Source organism: Lates calcarifer, linkage group LG23 (genome assembly GCF_001640805.2).
Source record: "Lates calcarifer isolate ASB-BC8 linkage group LG23, TLL_Latcal_v3, whole genome shotgun sequence".
NCBI classification, from domain to species: Eukaryota; Metazoa; Chordata; class Actinopteri; family Centropomidae; genus Lates; species Lates calcarifer.
This window is the reverse complement of record NC_066855.1, coordinates 4,454,055-4,478,590: the sequence shown is the minus strand read 5'-3', so window position 1 is coordinate 4,478,590 and position 24,536 is coordinate 4,454,055. Positions and strand designations below refer to the sequence as shown.

The following is a 24,536-nucleotide window of genomic DNA, read 5'->3' as shown; positions in this document are numbered from 1 at the left end:
CAAGCTCAGCAATTAAATAGGAAGACCCTTCCTCTAAACCAGTTGACCTCTGACCTTCTGTATAAGAACTGCAGAGCATCTGGTCCAAAGTGAATTTAACAACTTATGAATATTTGCAACCACAACAACTTGATGGATTGTTGTTGAAAAAATCTATTAGCAACTATTTATAATTTCAGACTTGTTGGCAAATGTGTGTCGCATTATTAATGACTCTATTAACATTGCAACTGCAGAATTGATGACTTGGAATTTAGACTCATTAACCTCAATTAATGAGGAGTTTTGACTTATATTAGTATAAACTTAATAAACACGGACTTATTAGAAAGTGGTACCAAAATGATAACAATACAACTACATGTAAAGCTCGTAAAATCAGGCTGTAATGTTGGGATGGCACAGTTGCCTATGTAAATCCCTTGCCTATCAGAATTTAGTAAATATTTTCACACGAGTCTTCACAATACTACAGAATGTGTTTACATGCTTTACCTGCTCCACTGGGTCCTGAAACAGTTCACCTCTGTCAAAGGGACAGCCACCGGTGAGCATGCGCAGTTCTCCGCACACTCACTGTCCCGGAGTCGGAAGACCATCGAAAACGATGGTCTTATATCCCATGGTTTTCACTGTGTATCCTTCCGTTGGCACTAGAATAAAACGTTTTGACCAACATAACATATTTTTTCAGAACTTTTAAAATCACATCGCTTCCCTGGGTGTATCTATGTCAATCCAACATATTAAAGTATGTTTACATATTAACAGTGTAAATACGATAAGCAATCCGCGGAAGGATATTACTCATCTTTGCCGATCGCAAGCTCCGTGCAGCAGCAGCAGCGCGAGCGCGGCGGATACAGAGCGACAGCTTCCTGTCTGTGTCGCTGGGTGAGTGCAAACGGTTCGCTTTTTATTGTTACGTTTGGCGAGATAATGTGTGTTTTCCACAGCCTCGCGTGTACGAGTAGCTTTGGAAGAGTTTTTGGCATAGAACGGGTGCTTTCTTTGTTCGGATAGTGTTGTTTTTCTTTCACACAGAGTTTAACGTCAGGCGGTGCGTGAGCGCTTTCTTTCTTTGGGGAAGCTAACTTAGCTAACGGTTGCTAACGTCTTTTGTCGAATTAACATGATGTAAGACTTTTGTTGCTTGTTGGGCATACGAATAAGCGCGTGAGGCTTCTGAATAACAGATGGCCTGCAATATTGATGCAGAAGACACAGTTTTTAATTGACAACTTCTATCGGAGTGTGCAGAATTGTGCTAGCTGATGCTTGTAATGATGTCATCACTGTGCGCCCGTTAAGGGGCATGTTGTTTGTGGATCTGTTACCGGCTCGTTAGTCAAACATTTTCCTCTAACAACTCAGATTTATGCCTAAATGTTTAGAAAATACAACTTCCATTTCTTTATTTAGATTTAAGACTTAGCACCTCTTTCAGTGCGAATGTTTAAAGTCTCCTTCCTCTTATTTCTGTAGTGTACATGAGATCACAGTGAGATCTGTGCAGACTGCTGTCTGCCCCTTTTCCTCACAGCAGCCCAGTCTGTCACGACCGCCACCATGGCGTTTGTGCCGGCACCCAGCCCCACCGTGGTCGACCAGACCACACTCATGAAGAAGTACCTGCAGTTTGTGGCTGCGCTCACAGACACCAACACACGTAAGTTCATAGACCTCAGTGTTTGATTAGACATGAGTGATGTGGTCAGGAATTATGAAAGATGTCTAAAAATGACACCAAGTAAGGTCTATTTGTATCTAGTCAAATTGTATTGTGTCCAATGCAGGTTTAGTTCATTACATTATGTGTTGCTGAAAGTTACTAAATGGAAACACACACTCATATGTTTGGTGTTGGTCCATCAGAATAGATCAGGGTAAATGTGACTTATCAGTTTGCTTATTTGCCAATTTTTAAGGGTAGTCAGAAGGTTACTGTAAGAATTTATGTAAGTTATAATTTCAAAAATATATTTCTCACATAGGTTATTCATTATACACATCTCATAATTTCATTTAGCTTTTTGTGCTTTGTGTCAGCAAAATAAGTGATGGCTCAGGTTAGGCACCTGTGTTTAGCATGGGCGATGTGATGAGAGCGATATGCTTTAGTCCAGTCAGAGGTACGTGTGTCTGGAAGAGTGTGTGTCTGTGTGTGTGAGTGTGAGTGAGTTTCTTGATGTACCTCTTGATCAGTCTGGACGTTGAAAGTAAAACTGATAAGATCTGAGAGTCCCTGCTGAGCATATGGGGATGGCCATGAAAAGTGAAACTGTATCATTAGCAACTGTGATTAATGGCAGTGCTCTGTCCTTCAAATTCCAGCTGATGAAACTAAGCTGAAGATGATGCAGGAGGTCAGCGAAAACTTTGAGGTGAGTTTGATGAATGTTTTCAGGGTGTGTGATGGAGGGGAATCATTTTCCGCATCTCTGCTGATGGATTATGATGGATATTTAAGAAGTTTTATAGATCTCAGTAAAGTTTTTTTTTTTTTTGAACTAATGGAAGTACTGAAATAGTGGAAACTGGAGATATAAAGCATGTTTCTGAGGCATTCAGTAAGCATATAGCAATAAATAAAAATCATTCATTTAAAACTTTCCCAGCACTGAAACATTACTGTTTCTGATACACAGAGTTCCTTCATAGCTTAAAATATCTTGGGTTTGTCATTTTCAGAATGTGACATCTTCACCTCAGTACTCCACCTTCTTGGAACACATCATCCCCCGCTTCCTCACATTTCTTCAGGATGGAGAGGTGCAGTTCCTTCAAGAGAAACCAACACAGGTATGAGGCTAAAGACAAGGGCATGGGACTCCTACAATGAATTTTTATCTGTTCATCAATGTTCAACAACTATTCAGAGAAAAATTCAATTATTTGCTGATAGTAGTTTCAGTAGACTATAAGGAAATGCAGCGGTAAGACGTTACAGCAAGTAAAATATCATGGTATAATCTGAGATTAATAAACTATCTTGGTGTGATTAAAATCCCATATACTCACCACTGAATTAAAGCAAGCAGATAATGCTGATTCTGGTAAATCAGTGACTGAATCTCATCATAACACATTTCCTGAAATTAGTGAACATCATTAGATCATATAAAAAGTGTATATGAGGCTTGATTATTCTCTTTAAAATGTTGTCCATTTGTTCAGCAACTGAGAAAGTTGGTGCTGGAAATCATCCACCGCATCCCAACAAATGAGCACCTTCGTCCACACACCAAGAACATCCTGTCTGTGATGTTTCGCTTCCTGGAGGTATGAATTTTTGCACCATTCAGTTACTTTAAAATTGTATTGAGTATTTTCTAGTGCTGCTAGTAGTAGATTTTGCCTTATTTTCTCACAACAAATCCATTTCCAAAGCTAAGTAAATGCACATTAAGTGTTGGAAAATTAATATTAACCACCTGCCAAAAGCAGTAAAACTTTTTCTGTGTCGGTGATGGGTTTGTTTTTTAGTAGACTTTGAACAAAGTATGATTAAATAGGTGGGGTTCATTATTGTGACACAAACACTCAGGTTGGAAAAATTGTGAAGCTGATGATGTTTGGATTTTCACTGTGGGTAGTGGGTATAAGAAAAATGAGGTATTCAACACATACAGGAGCTATTTCATGGCTATCCCACATAAAATTCTTTCTGTTTTTTTTTCCAGATTGAAAGTGAGGAAAATGTGCTGATATGCCTTCGCATCATTATTGAGCTGCACAAACAGTTCCGACCCCCAATCTCTCAGGAGGTGAGTTCTGGAGATCTGAAAGAATTTTGAAAGTGATTTTGATAGGGCTGTCCTCAGCTGACTAATTGAGAAAAAATTGAAAAATCTGTCAGATTGTGTCCCTGGTATTTTGTCCCTGTGATGATGAATGTAAATCTAGAAAGCAATCTTTTCTGGCCATTTCCTGTTAAAGACAGAGGCGCATTTGTTAATATTCTTGTGAAGCCAGAGATGTCACGATCAAGAAACCGTCTTAATTAATCACTAATACCTCATTCCCTGTGGTAAATAATGACATTGAAAATATGAGTAATCAATGCAACAATGCTCAAAACCACAATGACAAACAATAGGGGCAGCACTGCATGTAATATGTACAGGAACAGATTTCTTCTGTTAGACTTAACCTAAATAGAAGTAAGACATTAAATGGTAATTGATTTCCTCATATTCTTTGTTAAAAAAAATGGGGAACTTTTGAATGTTTTCCTAGAGTCTTGGATTCATGTCTTTTCCATAATCCTCTCTCCTCAGATTCATCACTTTCTGGACTTTGTGAAGCAGATTTATAAAGACCTTCCCAAAGTTGTTGTAAGTAAAACCTCCACAGCAGGTGGCTTTTCTCACAGTGAAGAGGTGTTCAGTTTTGATTTGATGGATACTGGAGGCATTGAGTAACTTGCCACCATCCTCCTCTCTCTGCCTCTCTTCCTTTGTGAACATGTCAGTGTCTTTCTTCTAACCTTTATGGAATTCCTAATTATCCTCTTTTGTCTCTAACCATTCTTTCTCTCTGCTCCCACCAGGCCAGGTACTTTGAGAACCCACAGGTGATAGCAGAGAACACAGTTCCCTCCCCAGAAATGGTGGGGATGATCACCTCTGTGTTGGTTAAGACTGCACCTGAGAGGGAAGACAGCGAAACACGAACAGTAAGCTAACCAACCGTTTGTAGGTGTTCATATGTCCACTTCAGTGTTTGTACTCCATACTGAATTCTTTGACAGTACGGTCACTAACCACTGGAGGGTAGTAGTGCACTGTGTTGGCTCACCAACAGCAGCGACCACAAAATGTGGTTATCCTCAACTAGAAAATATGTAGAATAGTCTTTTCAGTAGAGAACTGTTTTACAGTAGTTGATACAGTATCATTGGCCACTAAATATATGGAAATTTCATGCTCTGACACTAAACCTGGGATTCAAGGGTAAAGTGGGATGCTAAAATAGACAATTTATTGTACAAGTGCAACCCTATGGCCTTAAGTCTACTTCTTAAAGTTGACCTCTTTACCTGTTCAGTACTGCAGCAAAAGAGCATGTGTCACTTTGTGTGTTTAACAGTGGCATCACTCAGTCATTACAGTCTTCTCATTATTTTTCTCCTCTTCTTTCCAGCACACCATCATCCCACGGGGGTCTTTGTCTCTCAAGGTGCTGGCAGAGCTGCCCATCATAGTGGTGCTGATGTATCAGGTGAATGAAATACTCCTGAACTGCTAAATAAACCTACCTTTTCCCACAGTAACCTTTGTTAATGTGGTTCTATAACAGGAAAAAGGTACATGCATTAGTCACAACAAAATGTGATATCTGCTTTTTGTGTTAAAAAAGAAAAGTATGAAATTTGCAATGTAAGTGCAGGAAGGAAACACATAAAAATTCATGTAAAATACACCTCCTTTTTTGAGGTGGAAATTGAGTTGACATTCATTACAAAGATTTTGACACCAGTAACTGAACTTTCTCATCTGCAATTTAATTGATACCATAAAAGTTCTGGCATATTTTCTTTTGCAATGAATTCCTTCAGCTGTGATAATGTGTGTGTGTGTGTGTATTATAATGAAGTTAGTTTCTCACTAACTGGGATTGTGTGCTTGCTCTGTTCCCTCAGCTGTATAAGCTGAACATTCACAATGTTGTGTCAGAGTTTGTACCCCTCATCATGAACACCATCATGCTCCAGGTGTCTCCACAGGCCAGGTAAGATGCATCAGTGTATTTGTGTGTCCATGCACTCTTTCTTTGTGGGCAGTTTGAGTGTCATTTTAACAAATTTCATTTTCACTTACAGCCTTCAAAATGAGTTTGGGCATGTTTAAGAGAATTGATTTTTTTTTTTTCTGTCTGTTGATGGTGCTGCTCGGCACTCTGCCTGCCAAAGTTAAAATCCATTTGGAGAAGTTAAAATTGTAGGAATTGGCTTAGCAGGAGGCGAAACCTCTCTGAGTAGGAAGAGAGTTGTGTTAAACATTCTGAACAGGAAGGAAATTGAGCAGAGTTAATTTAGAAAAAAATACCTCAGCGGTGTTTGGCAGGTATAGTGCTTCTTCCTGACGTGCAGTAACAGCTGTGATGCAAACAAACAAGCCACCCATGTAGAATTGACTGCCATATGTAGATACACAATTTAAACCCGTGTAATTGCCACCTACTGCAGGTATGCAACATTAATGTCTTTGATGGGACTAAATGGCTTTGTCTAAATTGTGCTGTTTCCTTTGCAGGCAACACAAGCTTTATAACAAGGAGCTTTATGCAGACTTCATTGCTGCGCAGATCAAGACTCTATCATTTCTAGCCTACATCATTCGAATCTACCAGGTACACCTGTTTGATGGCTGCATGTTGCATCACTCACTGCTAATGAATAGGTTCAATGAGTAATCCTGCCTTAAAGGAAAACGGTTATCATTTCTATTCAAACCTGTGTCACTTATACCATTGTATAGTTTTTCTCAGCAGTATTTTCCAATGTGTAGCAAACATCCCATGAATATAAAGATGTAATGAATCAAGCAAACATGTTTTGAAGAATAGTTTTCTAGATATCATTTCTTCCTGTGGGTGATTGGCAGGAAGCAGAGTGTGGTATAATGTTTGCACTAATAATGAAGACACTGAAGCTGGGAAGAATAAAGATAAAACACACTTTGAAAAATTAAATTAAAAGTTTATATTTACTTTTTTTTTTTTTTTTTTTTTTTACACTGAAGAGACGAATGGCACAAATAATTTCTTCTGAAGCTATCTCCTACTATACTCACTGTGTGTGCAAACTTTATCAGGGACAGTGTAAGAGACAATAAAAACCTGCAATTGGCACAAACATAAAAAACACTGATAATACCTTTGTAAAAAAAAAAAACTTCTAACTCACCTTGTAGAATTCCATTAGTATGGGATTTAGTGTGCTGTTATTTGTGCTGTTACAGACACCCCCTGTCTATTAACAGAAACATGAAATTTAAATTGAACTAAAAGATATTGAGCACTAGCCCAAAACATTAGGGAGGAAGGGAGGAACATTAGGGTCTACAAATATTATTAAATGTATTGGAGAAAATTAGTTGGTCTCAGTATACAGTCATTTTTTTTTTAAAAATTAAGTATGCTTTTAAACCTGTTAAATGTTGTATGTGTGTGTCCGCAGGACCTGGTAGGGAAGTACTCTCAGCAGATGGTAAAAGGCATGCTGCAGCTGCTGTCCAACTGCCCCTCTGAGACTGCTCACCTCCGCAAGGAACTGCTCATTGCAGCCAAGCACATCCTCACAACTGACCTACGCAGCCGTATGTACACACACACACGCTAATGCTTATGTACTAATGTGAAAGAGGAAAATAAGAAGGCTGGGTGAATTTTTAAAAAACTTGTATTTTTTTCATAACACACATCATGTTTTTTCTTCTCAGAGAAACTTTTGGGCTAATTGTAGTTTAATGTGTTCTTCCTGGTCACAACATTAGCAGCCTAGATTTTCTTGCCAAGTCACACTTCATTTTTCACATTTCACACTTCTGAAATAACATTTTTATTAGCTGTCAAACTGGCTGTAGAACCTCATTTAGATTTGGTGGCTGAGCGGTGAAAAGTGAGACTGAATGAAATGGAATAAAAAGCTCAACCACCCATCAGTGACATTTTGAGACAATGATACAGATTTTGGTGACTTTCTGTGTTGTATTGTGAGTTACTTCTGCATCTGTGGCTGAAACTATTTTCAGTGATTTTTCTCATTTACTGCAAGAGATTTGACATTGTGGAGTTGCAGAAGACTGAGGAAACTACTTAACCATTGTTAAGTGTCTGGGTTTTGTTGCCACAACAGGGAGAGGGGCTTTGATACAGTTATTATATTTTATAAAGTGAACATTTCAATTATTTTCTGTATGTTTATTATTCTGTTGTCTTATAAAAATCTACTACTAATAACATGTATTGTAAAACTTGAAAATGTATTTCATTGTGTTGCAGAATTCATCCCTTGTATGGACAAACTTTTTGATGAATCCATCCTGATTGGTTCCGGCTACACTGCTCGGGAAACTCTTAGGTGAGTGTTGTGTTTGTTCGATCTCCCTGATGTCACCCCTGCCCCCACCCCCGTGGTTGATTGCTCAGCCAGGTGCATGTTAAGTGTCCTAGCATATTAATCAGGCAGCTTTCAGTGCTGCCAGAATTCTCAAGGGAAGCTGACTGCAACTGCTGCACAGATCGCACTGTCAAACTGTCATGTACACCTGCATCTCCAGAGGGCAGGCTGCCCGCATATCCTCCCATAGGTCGATTTCAGAAGCTCCTTGAACCCTCTTCTGATGCCAGACTAGCTCACCTCATCAACAAAATAGCTGTCATTTCACATTAGTACTACATAGGAAACAAGGCAGCTGGATGAGACCTGGCAGGACTATCAGTGTCACTCATTACCTCACCTTCTCTTTCTCTTTCTCCCTCACATATGCCAGTTTCAGTTGCATCTGCAGCTATTTTCCGTATCTGTCAAGCTTTTCCTGTCTTCAACTTTTGTGATTACTACTTTTCTGCCTTTTAGAAAGTGTCAGTTCACTAGAGCACAGGCTTTTCAGTTCTCGCTCCCATTAAATCATGAAATCTGAATATAATTCAGCTCTAAATGTCACAGTGACATGTCTCTCTCTTTTTTTTTTTTTCCAGACCCTTGGCCTACAGCACATTAGCAGACCTGGTGCACCACGTTCGTCAGAACCTGCCCCTGACAGATTTATCCCTTGCTGTGCAGCTCTTTGCCAAAAACATTGATGATGAGTCACTTCCCAGTAACATCCAGACCATGTCCTGTAAACTGCTGCTCAACTTGGTGGACTGCATTCGTTCAAAGTCGGAGCAGGAGAACGGCAACGGACGGGACATCCTGATGAGGATGCTGGAGGTAAAGACAAAAGACAGTGATGTACATTTAACACACACAGTGATGAAGAAAATGTTGAGTCATTTTTTGTAACCTCTCTTCCACTTTTAAATCAGGTGTTTGTGCTGAAGTTCCACACGATTGCACGCTACCAGCTTGTCTCCATCTTCAAGAAGTGCAAACCACAGTCAGAGATGGGTGTAGTCGACCCGGGGGCGTTGCCTGGTGTACCAGCCACACCCACTCCAGCCACCACCCCTGCCATTCCACCCCCTGCTCCTCCCACACCTGTTGCTGCAACGCCCCAACCACCAGCAACACCCTTTGACCGACCTGGCGAGAAGGAAGACAAACAGACATTTCAGGTGTCTGACTGCCGCAGCCTAGTCAAGACCCTGGTTTGTGGAGTGAAGACGATTACTTGGGGCATCACCTCTTGCAAGGCTCCAGGAGGTGAGAAGACACAGATCCATGAAGCCGTTAAGCACTTGAGGTTGTTGCCTTCATGCTCTGTCTAACCTGTTTTTTTTTCTCCAGAGGCTCAGTTCATCCCTAACAAGCAACTTCAGCCAAAAGAGACCCAAATCTACATTAAGCTGGTCAAATATGCCATGCAGGCCTTGGATATCTACCAGGTATGACCAAAGATCTTCACCATACTGTGAGCATTTTTGTTTTGAAAAAGCACAAATAAAAGTCCATATGCATAAGTCAGTGGGACATGGCTCTGATGAACAGAATTGTTTTAAATCTGTAAACAGCCAAGTATAACAACTCTTGTGTTTCTCCTGACTAGGTACAGGTTGCCAATAACCAGCAGACATACATCAGGGTGGCCAACTGTCAGACTGTACGCATGAAGGAGGAGAAGGAGGTTCTGGAGCACTTTGCCGGGGTCTTCACCATGATGAACCCTCTCACATTCAAGGAGATTTTTCAGACCACAGTGCCATATATGGTGGAGAGGATCTCCAAGAACTATGCACTACAGGTACCTGTTGTTCCATATATAAAAAATGTGCTAGTATTGCATGTTGGCTGATACATTATCCAGATGATGAGGTATTTTTTTCGTTTTAATTCATCACATGTGCTGAAATTCTATGTTGTGTTCTCTGTTGTTTCCCAGATTGTGGCAAACTCTTTCCTGGCCAACCTGTCAACATCTGCTCTGTTTGCCACCATCTTAGTGGAGTATCTTCTTGAAAGACTGCCAGAGATGGGCTCAAATGTTGAGCTCTCAAACCTCTACCTCAAGCTCTTCAAACTAGTCTTTGGCTCAGTGTCACTATTTGCTGCTGAGAATGAACAGATGCTCAAGGTTGGTCTAGTTTTTTTGTATATTTTTTGTGAGGCTATTTTTGTCTTAGGGAAATCTTTACTAGTATGACTGTCCCTTTTCCCACAGCCTCATCTCCACAAGATCGTGAACAGCTCTATGGAACTGGCACAGTCAGCTAAGGAACCTTACAACTACTTCCTGCTTCTCCGGGCTCTCTTCCGCTCTATCGGTGGAGGAAGCCATGACCTACTCTACCAGGAGTTTTTACCCCTTCTGCCTAACCTGTTGCAAGGTAAAGCCTCTCATGTGATTTCTCATAAGTGTAAGTAAGTTGTATTTGACAAGAGTGAAAAAAAGTATAATCTATTGTACATGAGTCACACTTGAATTCTTTTTTTCCTTAATCTCTTCTCTCCATGCCATTAGGTCTGAACATGCTGCAGAGTGGCCTTCATAAGCAACACATGAAGGATCTATTTGTGGAGTTGTGTTTGACAGTGCCAGTGCGTCTGAGCTCCTTGCTGCCCTACTTACCCATGCTAATGGATCCACTGGTATCTGCCCTCAATGGCTCTCAGACTCTGGTCAGCCAGGGCCTCCGCACCCTGGAGCTGTGTGTTGACAACCTGCAGCCTGACTTCCTCTATGACCACATTCAGCCTGTCAGGGCTGAGCTCATGCAGGTGAGGGAGTTGTTCTCAACATCGTGACCAATCATTGTGCAACCTAATGCAATTCTTCTTGAACTTGACTGGCAGGACACAGTTTTCAAATTAATGGTTTTAAAAGTAATTCATTCATAGATATAAGTATTTAATTATTTACGCAGTACCTGTTGACATATCTGCCTGCTAGTGGTGAACAGGCAGGAAGACCGTATCTGCATCCATCTCACTAAACCAGAATAAATCACCCATCTCTCCTTGTGATACTGCTGAACTATGGAAAGTAACTCATGTCTCAATATTGAGTACATGTCCTTGACAGAGGTTTTGACTGTCTCACAAGCCAAAACTGAGAAATAAAATAGATATAGAAAATAAATATGATTGTTCCTACTTATCTACTAATATTGCTGTTAACTTGTAGTGACTTATCAGCCAACCTTCTCAGCATTCTGCTGGTGTCTTATGTAATATGCAGTTAAATGCTGTCCTTCTCTTTCTTCCTTTTACACCTTTTCTCCTTCTCACCTCTTTGCTCCAGGCCTTGTGGCGTACCCTCCGTAATCCAGCAGAGAGTATCTCCCACGTAGCTTATCGGGTGCTGGGAAAGTTTGGAGGCAGCAACAGGAAGATGCTCAAGGAGTCTCAGAGGCTGCATTATGTGGTGACTGAGGTCCAGGGGCCCAGCATCAAGGCAGAATTCACCGACTGCAAGGCATCCATACAGCTACCCATGGAGAAAGTAAGATACAATGATGTTGAGACGTGATGTCCTCTACTTTGTTATGTTGTTTGCACAGCTCTGAAGAGGAAAGTTTTGGGATGATTTGCCTTTCTCCCCTTTTTACCTTTGTATTTCAGTTTTCGAAAGAAAGAATTAAATGCAAAAGAGCTTGATATTCCTCATTATTGTTCTCCCCAGAGAACAATATATCCTTGTCAGGGGTTTGTGGGGGGGGGGAGTGAGGAGATGTGTGTGTCCTCCAGGTAATTAAATTCATCTCCTGTTTCTCCTCCTCATCCCCAGTCAGTAATCATCAATCTAGTGTGGGCCACCATGACGGCATTATTTACTCTCACTAATGGCTGCTCCTTCTTTCTGGCTATCCATCTGTGTGTTTGCCATCATTGTGAGCGTAGGCAGTGCACACACTGAAATTCTACACACCCACATGCACAGGCTGAAGGCATGAATCTCTTGCAGGCTTATGATGCAGCCATACGGTTAGTTGGCACACTGAGGGAGAGACAGCTTAAAGTGTTTTAAGGTAGACAGAGAGATCAAATATCAGTGATCTGAATAACTTGAATCTCATCAAGGTATTACAACGTGTTAAAACACTCACTAGGGATTTAAGCTGCATATCTCTGAATTTCAGTCTGCTTCTTTTGCCTTTCAAGCTCTTTTCCAATTACTGTTTTCAAATCTCTGTAGAACTCAGCGTTAAAATGTGGTGAGGCATAGACCAGGGCTTGGGTATAAAACAATTTCTAGAACTCAGAGTGTTCCCAGAGGCCTCAATAATTATGACATGGAAGAAGTTTGGAACCACCAGGACTCAGGACAGAGTTGCCTGAATGGCTAAAGTGAGTAACCAGGCAAGGAGAGCCTTGATCAGCAGCACTCCCATCAATCAGGCCTTAATGTCAGAGTGGGTAGACAGAAGCCACTTTGAGTAAAAGACATATGACAGCCTGCTTGGAGTTTGCCAAAGAGCATTTAAAGGACTCTTAGAGCATGAGGAAAAAGATTCTCTGGTCTGTTGAGACAAAAATTTAACCCTTTAGCCAGCACTTGAAAATAATACCATCCCCATGGAGAAACAGCAGGTATAGAGAGACTGGTCAGAGGGAAGGATAGCCAAATACCGAGAGATTCTTGAAGAAAACCTGTTTCAGAGTGTGCGCGATGCTAGACTCGTGTGATGGTACGACAATGACCTGAAGCATACAGCCAATATGGCGCTGGAGTGGCTTTGGGACAAGCCTATGACTGTTCTTAAATGGCTCAAATGACCTGAAAATGGCAGTTCAGACACTTCACATCCAAGCTAACAGAGGCTGAGAGGATATGCCGGGAAGAATGGGATAAACTGCACAAATCCAGGTGTGCAAAGCTCATACAGATTTAGCCTAGACGACTCAAAGCTGTAATTGCTGCCAAAGGGGCCTCTACTAAGTACTGAATTAAGGATCTGGATTCTTTGTAAATAAGAGGGTTTTTTTTCAGTTTTTGATTTTTGACAAATTTGCAGTAACTTTTAAAACCATATTTTCATTTTGTCATAATGGATTATTGCATCTAGACTGATGGAAAAGAGGGTCATTTTTATCCATTTACAATGAACTAGACAACACTATAAAATGTGCAAAAAGTGTTGTGCTTATAATTTCTGAGACCACTGCAAGTAGTTGTGATAGAATATTTGTCAGAGTCCCATTTCTGACAGAAATATCCTCATATCCTAATACACTGACAGGTCCACAATTCAATTATGCTGTGCCCTCATCTCTCCTCTCATCCTCCCTCTAGTCTCACATCCTCCTAATCTTCTCCCCTCTGTTCTGAGTGGCATTAATTAGTTCATTTTCTCTCTTTTTAAGTGCCTGGCTGCTGCGGCTTGTCAGCCCATAATTTAGAAATCATAATGACCTTTGCTTGGCCAGATGGCATCTGTGTTACTTCCTGCAAATTAATCACACATATATGTACATGTATGTTGTTATATATTGCTGTTAAATTCCAGTGTTATTGATTTTAAAATACTGAAATTTTATTCCAAATAGAAACTTGTCATTTTAGAATGGAAATGGTGAAGATTTTGATTTTGAAGATTTGCCTGTTATCTTCTCCCCAAGGCGATTGAAACAGCTCTTGACTGTCTGAAGAGCGCCAACACAGAGCCCTACTACAGACGACAGGCCTGGGAGGTCATTAAGTGTTTCTTGGTGGCCATGACAAGTCTGGATGACAACAAACACGCTCTCTACCAGCTTCTGTCTCATCCCAAGTAAGAACATAATTATGGTCTGATTTTGACTGTAGCATATCCTTAGATATTATGATTATTGTAGCATTAATTTACAATTGATTTATTATTATTTTAGTTTTTCAGTGCCACCATAGATAACTTTTTAAGGTTCATATAAATGACAGAGGTGATATAATTTCATGTCACACATTTGGCATTGGGTCTGTACACAGCCAGGTCTCCGATCAATCTTCCCCCTCTATAACCTTTACTTGACTCAACTTGAACTTGACCTCAACTCCATGCCCCCTATTTACCCCTCCCTTCTCTCTCTGAGCCCACTCAACCCCACCCACCACACCAGCCCTGTCTCTCTTCCCCACCACCTCCACCCCTGTTCCGCCACCTGCTGACATGCCCTACTTCAATCTCCCACATCATGTCTTCACCGTTCTCCCCAACACACACACCGCCTCATCAGTTCTGTCTCAAGAGCAGGAGTCGCTAATTACACGCTTGCAGGCACTCCCCACCCCCACCCCCTGGCAGACTTCACTGTGAGGCAGAGACACATACATGAACAGACCAACAGAAAGGTGGGGGTTAGTCACATTACCATCATTGATCCCTGGGCAGGGGCTAATTGACTTTCTCCTGTCTGTTTATGCTGCACCATGCCCCTTACACTCTCCTGTCATTACTTCCGTACGCAACACACACATGCACATGCACACGTCTGTGTGCACATTTCTGAGGGGATAATGAAGTGTGTCAGTTATGATCAGGGGGCTGCGCCTGCCGCCTCCTCTTGTCAGATGTCTCGATTTGCAGTGTCTCTCTCTTGAAGGATTTTCTTTTTTTTTCCCCCCTCTCTCTCTGCCTCCTTTCATTTTCCTCCCACCATCTCTCTTTGCTTCAGTATTTGATCACTGCAAATATAGCCTTTCAGTTTAGAAAGAAAAAAGACACATAGAGTAATTCTTGAAATGCCGACTGGGGAGAACGGCGCAGCACTGGAGTGGCAGGCCCCCGGATGATTGAAGGGCAATTGATCTGACATTCTGTCAACGACGCCAGCAACCACACTTTTTCCACTTGCCACGTTCCTTGCTTGCCTTTTTCCTCCTTCCCCAGTCCCTCTCGCCCTCCCCCCACGCCCACTTCTTCTCTCTCCTCCTCCAAAGAGCAGTCTTTTAAATGGCAATAATGAAATGAAGTGATCCATCAGGTCTGCCCCTGGCGTGTGGCATTATAAAACACAAGCTCAAGCATGGAGAAAACAGCTGCTCAATCACACCACGGCCCAGCTGCCTTCAGCTGCAGTAAATAACAAAAATACCAACAGGGGACAGAGAGGGAGGCAGAGGAATAGAGAGGCAGGAGAGGCAGGCAGGAGGGAGGAATTTAAGGACAAAAAGAATCAGAGATGGAGCATTTTGGACTGCAGACAGGCAGTAAGATGAATCTTTACTTTGACATATTGAGTGAATGGGCTGAACACAAACCATTAAATGATTTTTGGGTTTCCAGCTCAAAGAAAGTTTCAGTGCCACTGTCTCATATTAATCAGTTGTCCTTGTTAATATGTAATCCTCCAATTCATTGTGTGGTTTTCTCCTCCATTAGCTTCACTGAGAAGTGGATCCCCAATGTCATCATCTCTCACCGCTACAAAGCACAAGACACGCCTGCCCGCAGAACGTTTGAACAGGCCCTGACTGGGGCATTCATGTCTGCTGTGATAAAGGACCTGAGGCCCAGCGCTCTGCCCTTCGTAGCCAGCCTGATTCGCCATTATACCATGGTCGCTGTGGCTCAGCAGTGTGGTGAGGGACTGCTGCTCTTCGTACTCTCTAAATCTAATATTAGCTTTTTGTTTTGCCCTAACATTGGCATTTATTCCCAGCTGCACAAGAAAATCAGTCACTTTCCAATTTTGTCACTCGTCTGATTTTTATTAAAATTCTGGCTTTTAATTTTGTATTGAACTTAAAATAGAGAGAATTTTAAATTTAAAACCTACATGCACTGCAACATATAGGTATTATTGTAAAACATTTAGATTTATATTAATCTTAATATATCTCACATGAAACATCATTCCTTTACTTTTGTCCTGTCCCTTAATCCCAGGTCCGTTCCTGCTTCAGTGCTACCAGCTAGGCAGCCAGCCAAGCACAGCCATGTTCCATAGTGAGGAGAATGGCTCTAAGGGCATGGATCCATTGGTTCTGATTGATGCTATAGCTATCTGCATGGCTTACGAGGAGAAGGAGCTGTGTAAGATTGGAGAAGTGGCCCTGGCCGTCATCTTTGACGTGGCCAGCATCATCCTCGGTTCCAAGGAGAGGGTATGTAACTGCGAGGAGGGTGTCGGAGAATGCAGTTGTTTTGTTACTGTGGTAAACTGTGTCTGCCAATAAGAGAACTAAAGAAATGTTTTGAAATGATTTCTATATGTTTGATTTATGCATTCATGTATGTATAATTTTAAATTGGTTAATCAGTGAATCATCCAGGCTTCTTGTCTCTATCTCCAGGCATGTCAGCTGCCCTTGTTCTCATACATCGTGGAGCGTCTGTGTGCCTGCTGCTACGAGCAGGCCTGGTATGCCAAACTTGGTGGTGTTGTGTCCATCAAGTTCCTGATGGAGAGACTGCCTCTGATCTGGGTGCTACAGAACCAGCTCACCTTTCTTAAGGCACTGCTCTTTGTCATGATGGACCTCACGGGAGAGGTGAGAGTAAAGTAGTGCATAATCCAATATTTAGCAGATAAGTAACATCTCTGTTTATCCTTTGTGGCCTTTTATCCTCCCATGATGCTTCACAAATGCATGTGTAACAGCTCGCAACCTTGTTCTCCACTTTGCTCTTACTGCTGTGGCATTGTACTTACTAACTTATTGATTTTCACACAGGTATCAAATGGAGCGGTGGCCATGGCTAAGACCACCCTTGAGCAGTTGTTGGTGCGCTGTGCTACTCCACTGAAAGATGAAGAAAAGACTGAGGAGCTGCTGGCTGCCCAGGACAAGTCCTTCCACATGGTCACGCACGACCTGGTCCGTGAGGTCACCTCCCCCAACTCCACCGTCAGAAAGCAGGCCATGCACTCTCTGCAGGTGCTAGCCCAGGTCACCGGCAAGAGTGTCACCGTCATCATGGAGCCACACAAAGAGGTGAGACCAAGGACTGTAAAGTTTTCTAATAGTGTGTGGTTTAATGCTGTGTCAGACAGGACTTTTATGTAAAACCCACCTCTATTTTCACCTTGAACACAAAATAGAAGACAAAATATCTTTTAATCTACATTAATTCTGTGTCTCCCTCTCTTCAGGTGTTGCAAGATATGGTTCCCCCTAAGAAACACCTGCTCCGCCACCAGCCTGCCAATGCTCAGATCGGCCTGATGGAGGGCAACACCTTCTGCACCACCCTGCAGCCCCGCCTCTTCACAATGGACCTCAATGTGATGGAGCACAAGGTGTTCTACACAGAGGTATGCAAGACGCAGACAGTCACTCTAATCAAATCTCCTTTTTACATGGTTTCTTAATATAACATCTTAATACATGTCTTTGAAATGTGTCTAGTGGCACAGTATTATATGGTGCAAAGGTATCTCAGATCTCCAAAATGTGCACCCACCTTCATCACCTTTCATTCCTCAATCCACCGTAAACATTTTACCCAATCTTTCAAACCTAAACATCTTAAATCACCACTGAACAGTCTTGAGTGTTGACCTCTGACCTTTCCCCCCTTCTCTTTCAAGCTGTTGAACCTGTGTGAGGCAGAGGATGCTGCTCTGATGAAGCTGCCTTGTTACAAGAGCCTGCCTTCCCTGGTTCCTCTTCGCATTGCTGCCCTCAGTGAGTAGGCCCCACTGAATTGGATAGTGGTTCCTTGTATTATTGGAGTTTTGCAATTGATGTTCACTTACCTTTTATGTACATTGCGTTGAAATTCAGGTATTTAGCTTGATCCAGAAGAGCAATTTGCAAACTATAATCCTTAACCTTGCGGAAATAAATGTAACAGATTTTATCACTATTTATATTGTATGTTGTATATATTGTTCAGTATATATTTGTTTCACCATTATGTGAACTAGGTTAATAGCTAGTTTACTAAAATCCTTTAAGTATTTAAATGATCTGAATCTTGTTATGTTTGGATTATTTTATTGATTTGTTTCTTTTCTGTAAGGAAGTGTTGTTAATGTTCTTTCCTTCCCTGCTCAGATGCCCTTGCAGCCTGTAATTACTTGCCACAGTCCAGAGAGAAGATCATTGCTGCACTGTTTAAAGCCCTCAACTCCACCAACAATGAACTACAGGAAGCAGGAGAGGCGTGCATGAGGAAGGTCAGTGCATCACGACATCACTGTGTATAAGAAAGTAAAACTCGACATTGTTTTCGGCTGCTAAACCCACCATCTTCACCAAGTATAACCAGTAAATTTTTTTGTTGTAGACACTTCCTAACTGCACTGTTGGTCTTTTAATGGTTTACATTGATCCTGACAATGCTGTAAAATGTTTTTTTTTTGGAGGCAGTATTTTAAACTTTTCGTGATCCACCATCTGCCCGCTGTTGCAAGATGTTTGTCGCCAGGCAACACCATCTTTACTTCATTTTGATGTTAGCATCCTCCTTATTTACTCCTGGTTTGTTTTTGAATTGATTTGGAATTGATCTCAAGACTTTATTGATTTACTTACAAAGCCCTGTTTATACAGCTCACTTCACCCACAACTTCCTTTGAGTAAAACACATAGCCTGAGATGCAGACGTGACCTTTCTAAATCGGGATTAAAGACTGCGCCTCTAAACCTTTGAAGTAGCCCTCTACCATGTTACCCTTGTACTTTCATCTCCTCATGATCTCCATGTGTCTTTATGTTATTTTATGTTGTGCTTATAATATATTTTGTATATTTGTTTTCTTTGTATAGTGATTTATTATTTGTTTTTAGTTTTTAGTTTTCCTTTTTGTTTCATTAGTCTGCCTTCTGTATCACTCAAGTCATTTGCCATCATAGAGGTCCTTTGTTAATTCTCCCCTCATACCATTTCCCCACCCAGTTATCTTCATGAGGACCTCCCTCAGCTTTATCACACTCTCCCTGAACCAGCTCTGCCTCTATTCATCACAGTATCCATACCATCGTAACCTCTATCCATCTACCCCCCAAGCTCTTTGTCCCTTTTTCTTTCCATTTCTCTGTCCTTCATTTTCTTTCCTTACCACCGTCACTCTTTTTCACTATCCTGTGAGTTATTTAATTCATTTTTTTCTTTTTCGGCAAAGCCATTCTCTGCTCTCTCTCCATTCCTTCATCTCTGCCCTGCTAGCACTAATGAGCGTTGCCATGGCCCGATCGATACAGGATGGAGTGTTTGTTCTCAGCGCTGAGAGGAAAATGAATGTGGCTGCCATGCATCATTCCCCTCCCGTCTGTGTGACGGTGTGGGTGTGCGTCATCAGTGTTTGGTGTTGGCATGTGTGCTTGTTTATGGCTGGCCATGCCCTCATTTGAGTGGCCTTAGTTCCTTAATGGAGACACAAGGGGTAGTGAGCAGTTCATGGGGCTAGAAAGCCTGACAAGGCCGTGTCTGATGTGGAGGGAAAATGATTTGTGGAAGGGAAATAAAAATGATTTGGTTTAATGTGTTGGGGGTGGGGGGTGGGGATTTGGTCACAGATCTGAATAATACTTTATAGCTTTAACAGATTCTTTTTATACATAGTTCATCAGAGCAAAACAGTTATGATAATAAATATGTAAATTCAGTAGCGGCATAATTTTACAAACTATGCTTCCACTTTTTCAACAGCACCAGTATACTCAATATTGAATTTGTTTCTTTTGCAATATTAATTTGGAAAATTCTAAAAAGTTTATCTGTGCATGTCTTCTTTTCTATTGTAGTTCCTGGAAGGTGCCACCATTGAGGTGGACCAGATCCACACCCATATGCGCCCCCTGCTCATGATGCTGGGTGACTACCGCAGCCTGACGCTCAACGTGGTGAATCGCCTAACCTCTGTCACACGTCTTTTCCCCAACTCTTTCAACGACAAGTTCTGTGACCAGATGATGGTGAGAGACCTCATCCTTTGTCCTCTGCCTCCTCTTTACACCATAACATTGATGTGTTGTGTGTGCTTCAAAACACCCGACAGCACAGAATGTTGTTTATCATGATTAATACTTTTTGGGTGGGAAAGCCAGCAGACCTCACAAGGTCATGCACAGTGAGAAGCAACAGAGACTATTGTCTGGGCACCTGCCTACTTTATAATAGTTTCATAGCTAAGCAAAGCTTTGCAGCAGAGATTCTGTTTATTAGGTGAACACTTGTTATTTATAACTTGAATCTCTTGAGTAAATATTCAGTCCCTGTTGCTACTGTGTGTTCTACCTGTTGAGCTAGACAGACATGCGCACACACACAGACTACACCACTTACACACAGTCTAAATCTTATCTTATTGTCTCTGTCTTTCTCAGCAACACCTGAGGAAGTGGATGGAGGTGGTTGTGATAACACACAAAGGTGGCCAACGCAGTGATGGCAGTGTAAGTATACACAGTTCAGACTGTCCTGTAATACAGATGTGAAGCTTTCATCACTCATGACATGTTGATGTGTCTTGTTTCTTTCATCTACCTTTGTTGAAATTCTGCTTGAATGCGTTACAGAAGCAGTCAGAGTCTGTAGGAACAGGTCAATACAGCTGTCTGCTGACACCTTTTTTGTTCAGGTGTTCTGTTCTGCCTAAACCAAACAGCTCTCACTGAAGGGCCAGAGAAATTGTGCCTTATACACACAAAGCCACAGTCACATGTAGTCAACACCTCTTCAATGTGGCCTCCTCCCAGATGAGCTGTGAGTGGCCATATTACAATCAATGATTAATTAGGCGCCAGGCAGGCGGTGGTGGGCCCAGCGCTGCGTCTCCTCATTATCTTCCCGACAGATAACCTTGTAAAGGCACAGAAAAGGTGAGAGAGAAAGAAGGGAAAAACAGCTGCCTCCCTCTTGTCGAAATATAGCCAGTTTTTTTCCTGTCTTCTCTTTGTGTGAGTTCATTCTGCCCAATCTCAAAATGGTGTGTTTAATTAGATGCAAATTGGCCCTTTGTCTTTCACTTCCTTTAGCCCGTGGTCTTTGTGCCTGTTGACAGCAAGGCTGGCAATGACAATAAAAGCGCAAGGGTCATGGGGTCAATTAGCCAAGCTTGATAAAGACAAAAACTGGAAAAAGAAGGATGGAGCAGGGCCAAGAAGGATGGCCTGAAGACATGTAGACATGAAAGAGGGTTTTGACAAAGAGGAGGAGAATATGGAGTGGAGTAACGAGGTGTGAGGAGGAGTATAGGGCTTGTATGAAAAAAGTAAACCATTTTAAGGTGACTGAAAAGGTTTAACCAAAACAGAATGTCACTTTCTGTATTCATGATCTGATATCAGTCAGTGTTTTTCTCAAAATGCTGTGGATTTTGTGTTGGATTCTTGACTAACATTCCATTATGGCTGCTGCCCTGTTACTCACCCAGTGCTGAGAAACGTTGTTCCTGATGTCTCTCGTTAAGGTTGCTGCTGTCTCATTCATTTCATTATCACCCTGTCTCATTGCCTCACCTTCCATATGGAACACAGACAGACAACACACAGCCACACAAAAAATGCACACATTCTGCTCTGCTGACTCTGATCATTGTCTCCCGTTCCGGTACAGCCTGCGTTGGAGGGCGTTGAGGTGAGATGTGACCTGCTGTTGCGCCCTCTGTTGGTGACTCTCTGTCAGTGATTGAAACGTAGTTCAACCAATGTTGTGGTAGTGGTGCTGGTGAAGTTGCCCTGTATTTTTGTGTCCATGTGTCTGTGGTCGTCTTCAGAAACTTTATTGTCATCTTGCTCTAATCTCGTATTTTGAACGTTAAAAAATGTCCAGTTCTCCCCTTTTTTCCCTTTGACTCTCAAGGTTTATGAAGATTATCGTACATGCTGTCCTTTATTTGTTTGTACCTGTGCATTTGTAAACAAAGGAAACTTGTACCTTCCCTGGTGGAAACTATATACCTAATGACAACAGGTGGCATTTTCAGTCTTTTGACTAAGATTCATCCTCGTCTTTCCACAGTGGCTGTCCATCAAGACTGTCTGTCAGAAATTGTGACCGTGTATAGTCCCATCATCCCTCCAAAAATTTCATCCACTTCCTTCTTTCCTCTCTTCTCTTTTTCTGACTTTCTCTGTAGGAGATGAAGATCTGCTCTGCCATCATCAACCTTTTCCACCTGATCCCAGCTGCACCTCAGACTCTGGTCAAACCTTTGCTGGAGGTAGTCATGAAGACAGAGAGGGCCATGCTCATAGAGGTAGGACACCAACTCCTTTCTTTAGACAGAGTTGAAGTAGTGTAGTGGAAGTAGTGTAAAAAATCAGTGTCTGCAAAGACATTTGGAGGATTAGCAAGTAAATTATAGATCACTGCTCAAATAGTACAATGGAAAAGATGAGAAATATAGATAGACTTTAATGGATGTTACAGTGAACATGTTTAAACTCTGCTAATCAGCACAGATGTTTAGATGAAAGTGAAGAAATTAAATCTGCATTTGTGCTAATGAAATCACTCCCATCTTTCCTTTTTCTTACCATTTCCTTCTCCTCCCCTCCCTCACTCCTCCCTCCTGTACCAGGCTGGCAGTCCCTTCAGGGAGCCTTTGATCAAGTTCCTGACACGTCACCCATCTCAGACAGTGGAGCTGTTCATGATGGAGGCTACGCTTAATGACCCCCAGTGGAGCCGCATGTTCATGGTCAGACACTAGCAGCTCTAAGTAGCAGTCCCTTCAGTCTTTTCATCGACACATTTGCTATTAGAACAGCATTTTGCTTTTTTTTGCTGCCTCAGTAATGGGCTATAATCAGGGATATATTGGCTGTTGAGAATCTCAGTGGTCCTAAAAGCAAATAGAGACAGATCACACTAAAAATGTATACTTTTCTGTCATGTTTTGTTACAGTTGTTGAACCAGTGCAGTGAGAATAGTTTTCTCTAGTCTTGTTATATTTCATTTAGTGTTATAGTTACACTATGTGTGTGTGTTCATATACAGAGTTTTCTGAAACACAAAGATGCCAAGCCACTGAGAGACGTGTTGGCCTCTAATCCCAACCGCTTCGTCCCCCTGCTGGTTCCTGCTGGCACTGCAGCTACTGTTCGACCTGGATCACCCTCCACCACCACAGCCAGACTGGATTTACAGTTCCAAGCCATCAAGGTACGCACATTTTAATTATAACTCTATTAAGGTAAGGTGTATGTGTATATATAACCTTTAGGTGGTGCTTAATCCTAATCTGAACACTACATAATCCCCAGCAATTCCACCAGTTAACATCTAACCATTTTTCTTCATCCTCTTTGCTCAGATCATCAGCATCATAGTGAAGAATGATGAGGGCTGGCTGGCAGGGCAGCACTCTCTGGTCAGTCAGCTCAGACGAGTCTGGGTCAGTGAGGCGTTCCAGGAGAGACATCGCAAAGACAACATGGCTGCTACCAACTGGAAGGAGCCCAAGCTGCTGGCTTACTGCCTGCTAAGCTACTGCAAGTATGTATCATTCACATTGTAATGCAGATGACATGCCTTGGACAGAGTTGTCATGTAAGACCTGCTGACAGGGAACTGAGGACAGTCTGCTGTCCCTCAACATTTACTGCAGATGAACCTTGAAGGAAGCATTAATCAGAAATTAACAATGGAATGTAAATTTTACTTCAGTGACTGTTTGGATATCATATTTGTGTTATTAGTTTGTCTAAGGGCTTAAGGCTAATAATACTGATCATTTTTAAAGTTAGTTCTGTTTCTAACTTTTACTAAATATATGGCATTCCAATCATGAATGACCTTCTTCCCCACCTCTCTGTCAAGTACTGAGAAAGAGCCAGTACACTTTGTGCACTAGGCACTTAGCAGATGTTTATTTTAGACCCTGCAATTAACCCCCAACTGCTCCAGACAGTACTTTTGGAGTGTATATCTTAAGTCACCCCTCTGTTATTGCTAAAATACCAGTCGCACTGTTATCAAAGATTATTTGAAAATAATGTCATACAGTATATTTGTGATTGACACTAGACATTTCTCTTTTTACCTGAGCACTGAACATACTGACCTCTCTGTCTCCCCTGAAGGCGTAACTACTCCGAGATTGAGCTGCTGTTCCAGCTGCTGCGGGCCTTTACGGGTCGCTTCTTATGCAACATGACTTTCCTGAAGGAATATATGGAGGAGGAAATTCCCAGGAACTACTTGATCGCGCAGAAACGGGCCCTGTTCTTTCGCTTTGTCGAGTTTAATGACCCACACTTCAACGATGAGCTCAAAGCTAAGGTACGTACACAGGCAATCACAATGAGACAGTCCATTTATGACTACATGCCACAAAAACCTGAAATTCCCCACAGTCTTTTACAGTTTTGCCTATCATCTTTTGGTAGAATGCACAGTATTACTGACCACACAGGGAAAAATATCCAGTATTTGGCCTGTGGCTCATGGCTTGGCTTTACAAGCATAATGTGACCACAACAGTTGAGAACACTTAAATCAAACTAAAATATGAAAAGGATCCAATCAAATGGTGAATTAAGCAGCAAATTAGATT

The 24,536-nt window shown here is 41.8% G+C and overlaps 1 protein-coding gene across 1 annotated transcript in view; it reads left to right on the top strand.

Annotated features, from left to right (window-relative positions):
* The first annotated feature begins 804 nt into the window (after positions 1 to 804).
* Positions 805 to 24,536, top strand: part of LOC108895303 (transformation/transcription domain-associated protein) — a 78,978-nt gene continuing 55,246 nt past the window's right edge. Inside the window, 36 exon segments of the mRNA XM_018694028.2 lie at positions 805 to 894; positions 1,486 to 1,669; positions 2,335 to 2,384; positions 2,692 to 2,802; positions 3,178 to 3,282; positions 3,684 to 3,767; positions 4,281 to 4,337; positions 4,553 to 4,678; positions 5,146 to 5,223; positions 5,645 to 5,733; positions 6,258 to 6,354; positions 7,184 to 7,322; positions 8,008 to 8,086; positions 8,707 to 8,941; positions 9,037 to 9,373; positions 9,458 to 9,555; positions 9,717 to 9,911; positions 10,050 to 10,241; positions 10,329 to 10,494; positions 10,629 to 10,885; positions 11,409 to 11,609; positions 13,727 to 13,878; positions 15,466 to 15,665; positions 15,973 to 16,190; positions 16,380 to 16,577; positions 16,761 to 17,021; positions 17,180 to 17,341; positions 17,618 to 17,714; positions 18,087 to 18,208; positions 19,779 to 19,949; positions 20,361 to 20,429; positions 22,115 to 22,234; positions 22,559 to 22,678; positions 22,979 to 23,143; positions 23,295 to 23,476; positions 24,064 to 24,262. Coding sequence (XP_018549544.1) covers positions 1,570 to 1,669; positions 2,335 to 2,384; positions 2,692 to 2,802; positions 3,178 to 3,282; positions 3,684 to 3,767; positions 4,281 to 4,337; positions 4,553 to 4,678; positions 5,146 to 5,223; positions 5,645 to 5,733; positions 6,258 to 6,354; positions 7,184 to 7,322; positions 8,008 to 8,086; positions 8,707 to 8,941; positions 9,037 to 9,373; positions 9,458 to 9,555; positions 9,717 to 9,911; positions 10,050 to 10,241; positions 10,329 to 10,494; positions 10,629 to 10,885; positions 11,409 to 11,609; positions 13,727 to 13,878; positions 15,466 to 15,665; positions 15,973 to 16,190; positions 16,380 to 16,577; positions 16,761 to 17,021; positions 17,180 to 17,341; positions 17,618 to 17,714; positions 18,087 to 18,208; positions 19,779 to 19,949; positions 20,361 to 20,429; positions 22,115 to 22,234; positions 22,559 to 22,678; positions 22,979 to 23,143; positions 23,295 to 23,476; positions 24,064 to 24,262 — 5,232 coding nt within the window. The 5' untranslated portion in view covers positions 805 to 894; positions 1,486 to 1,569.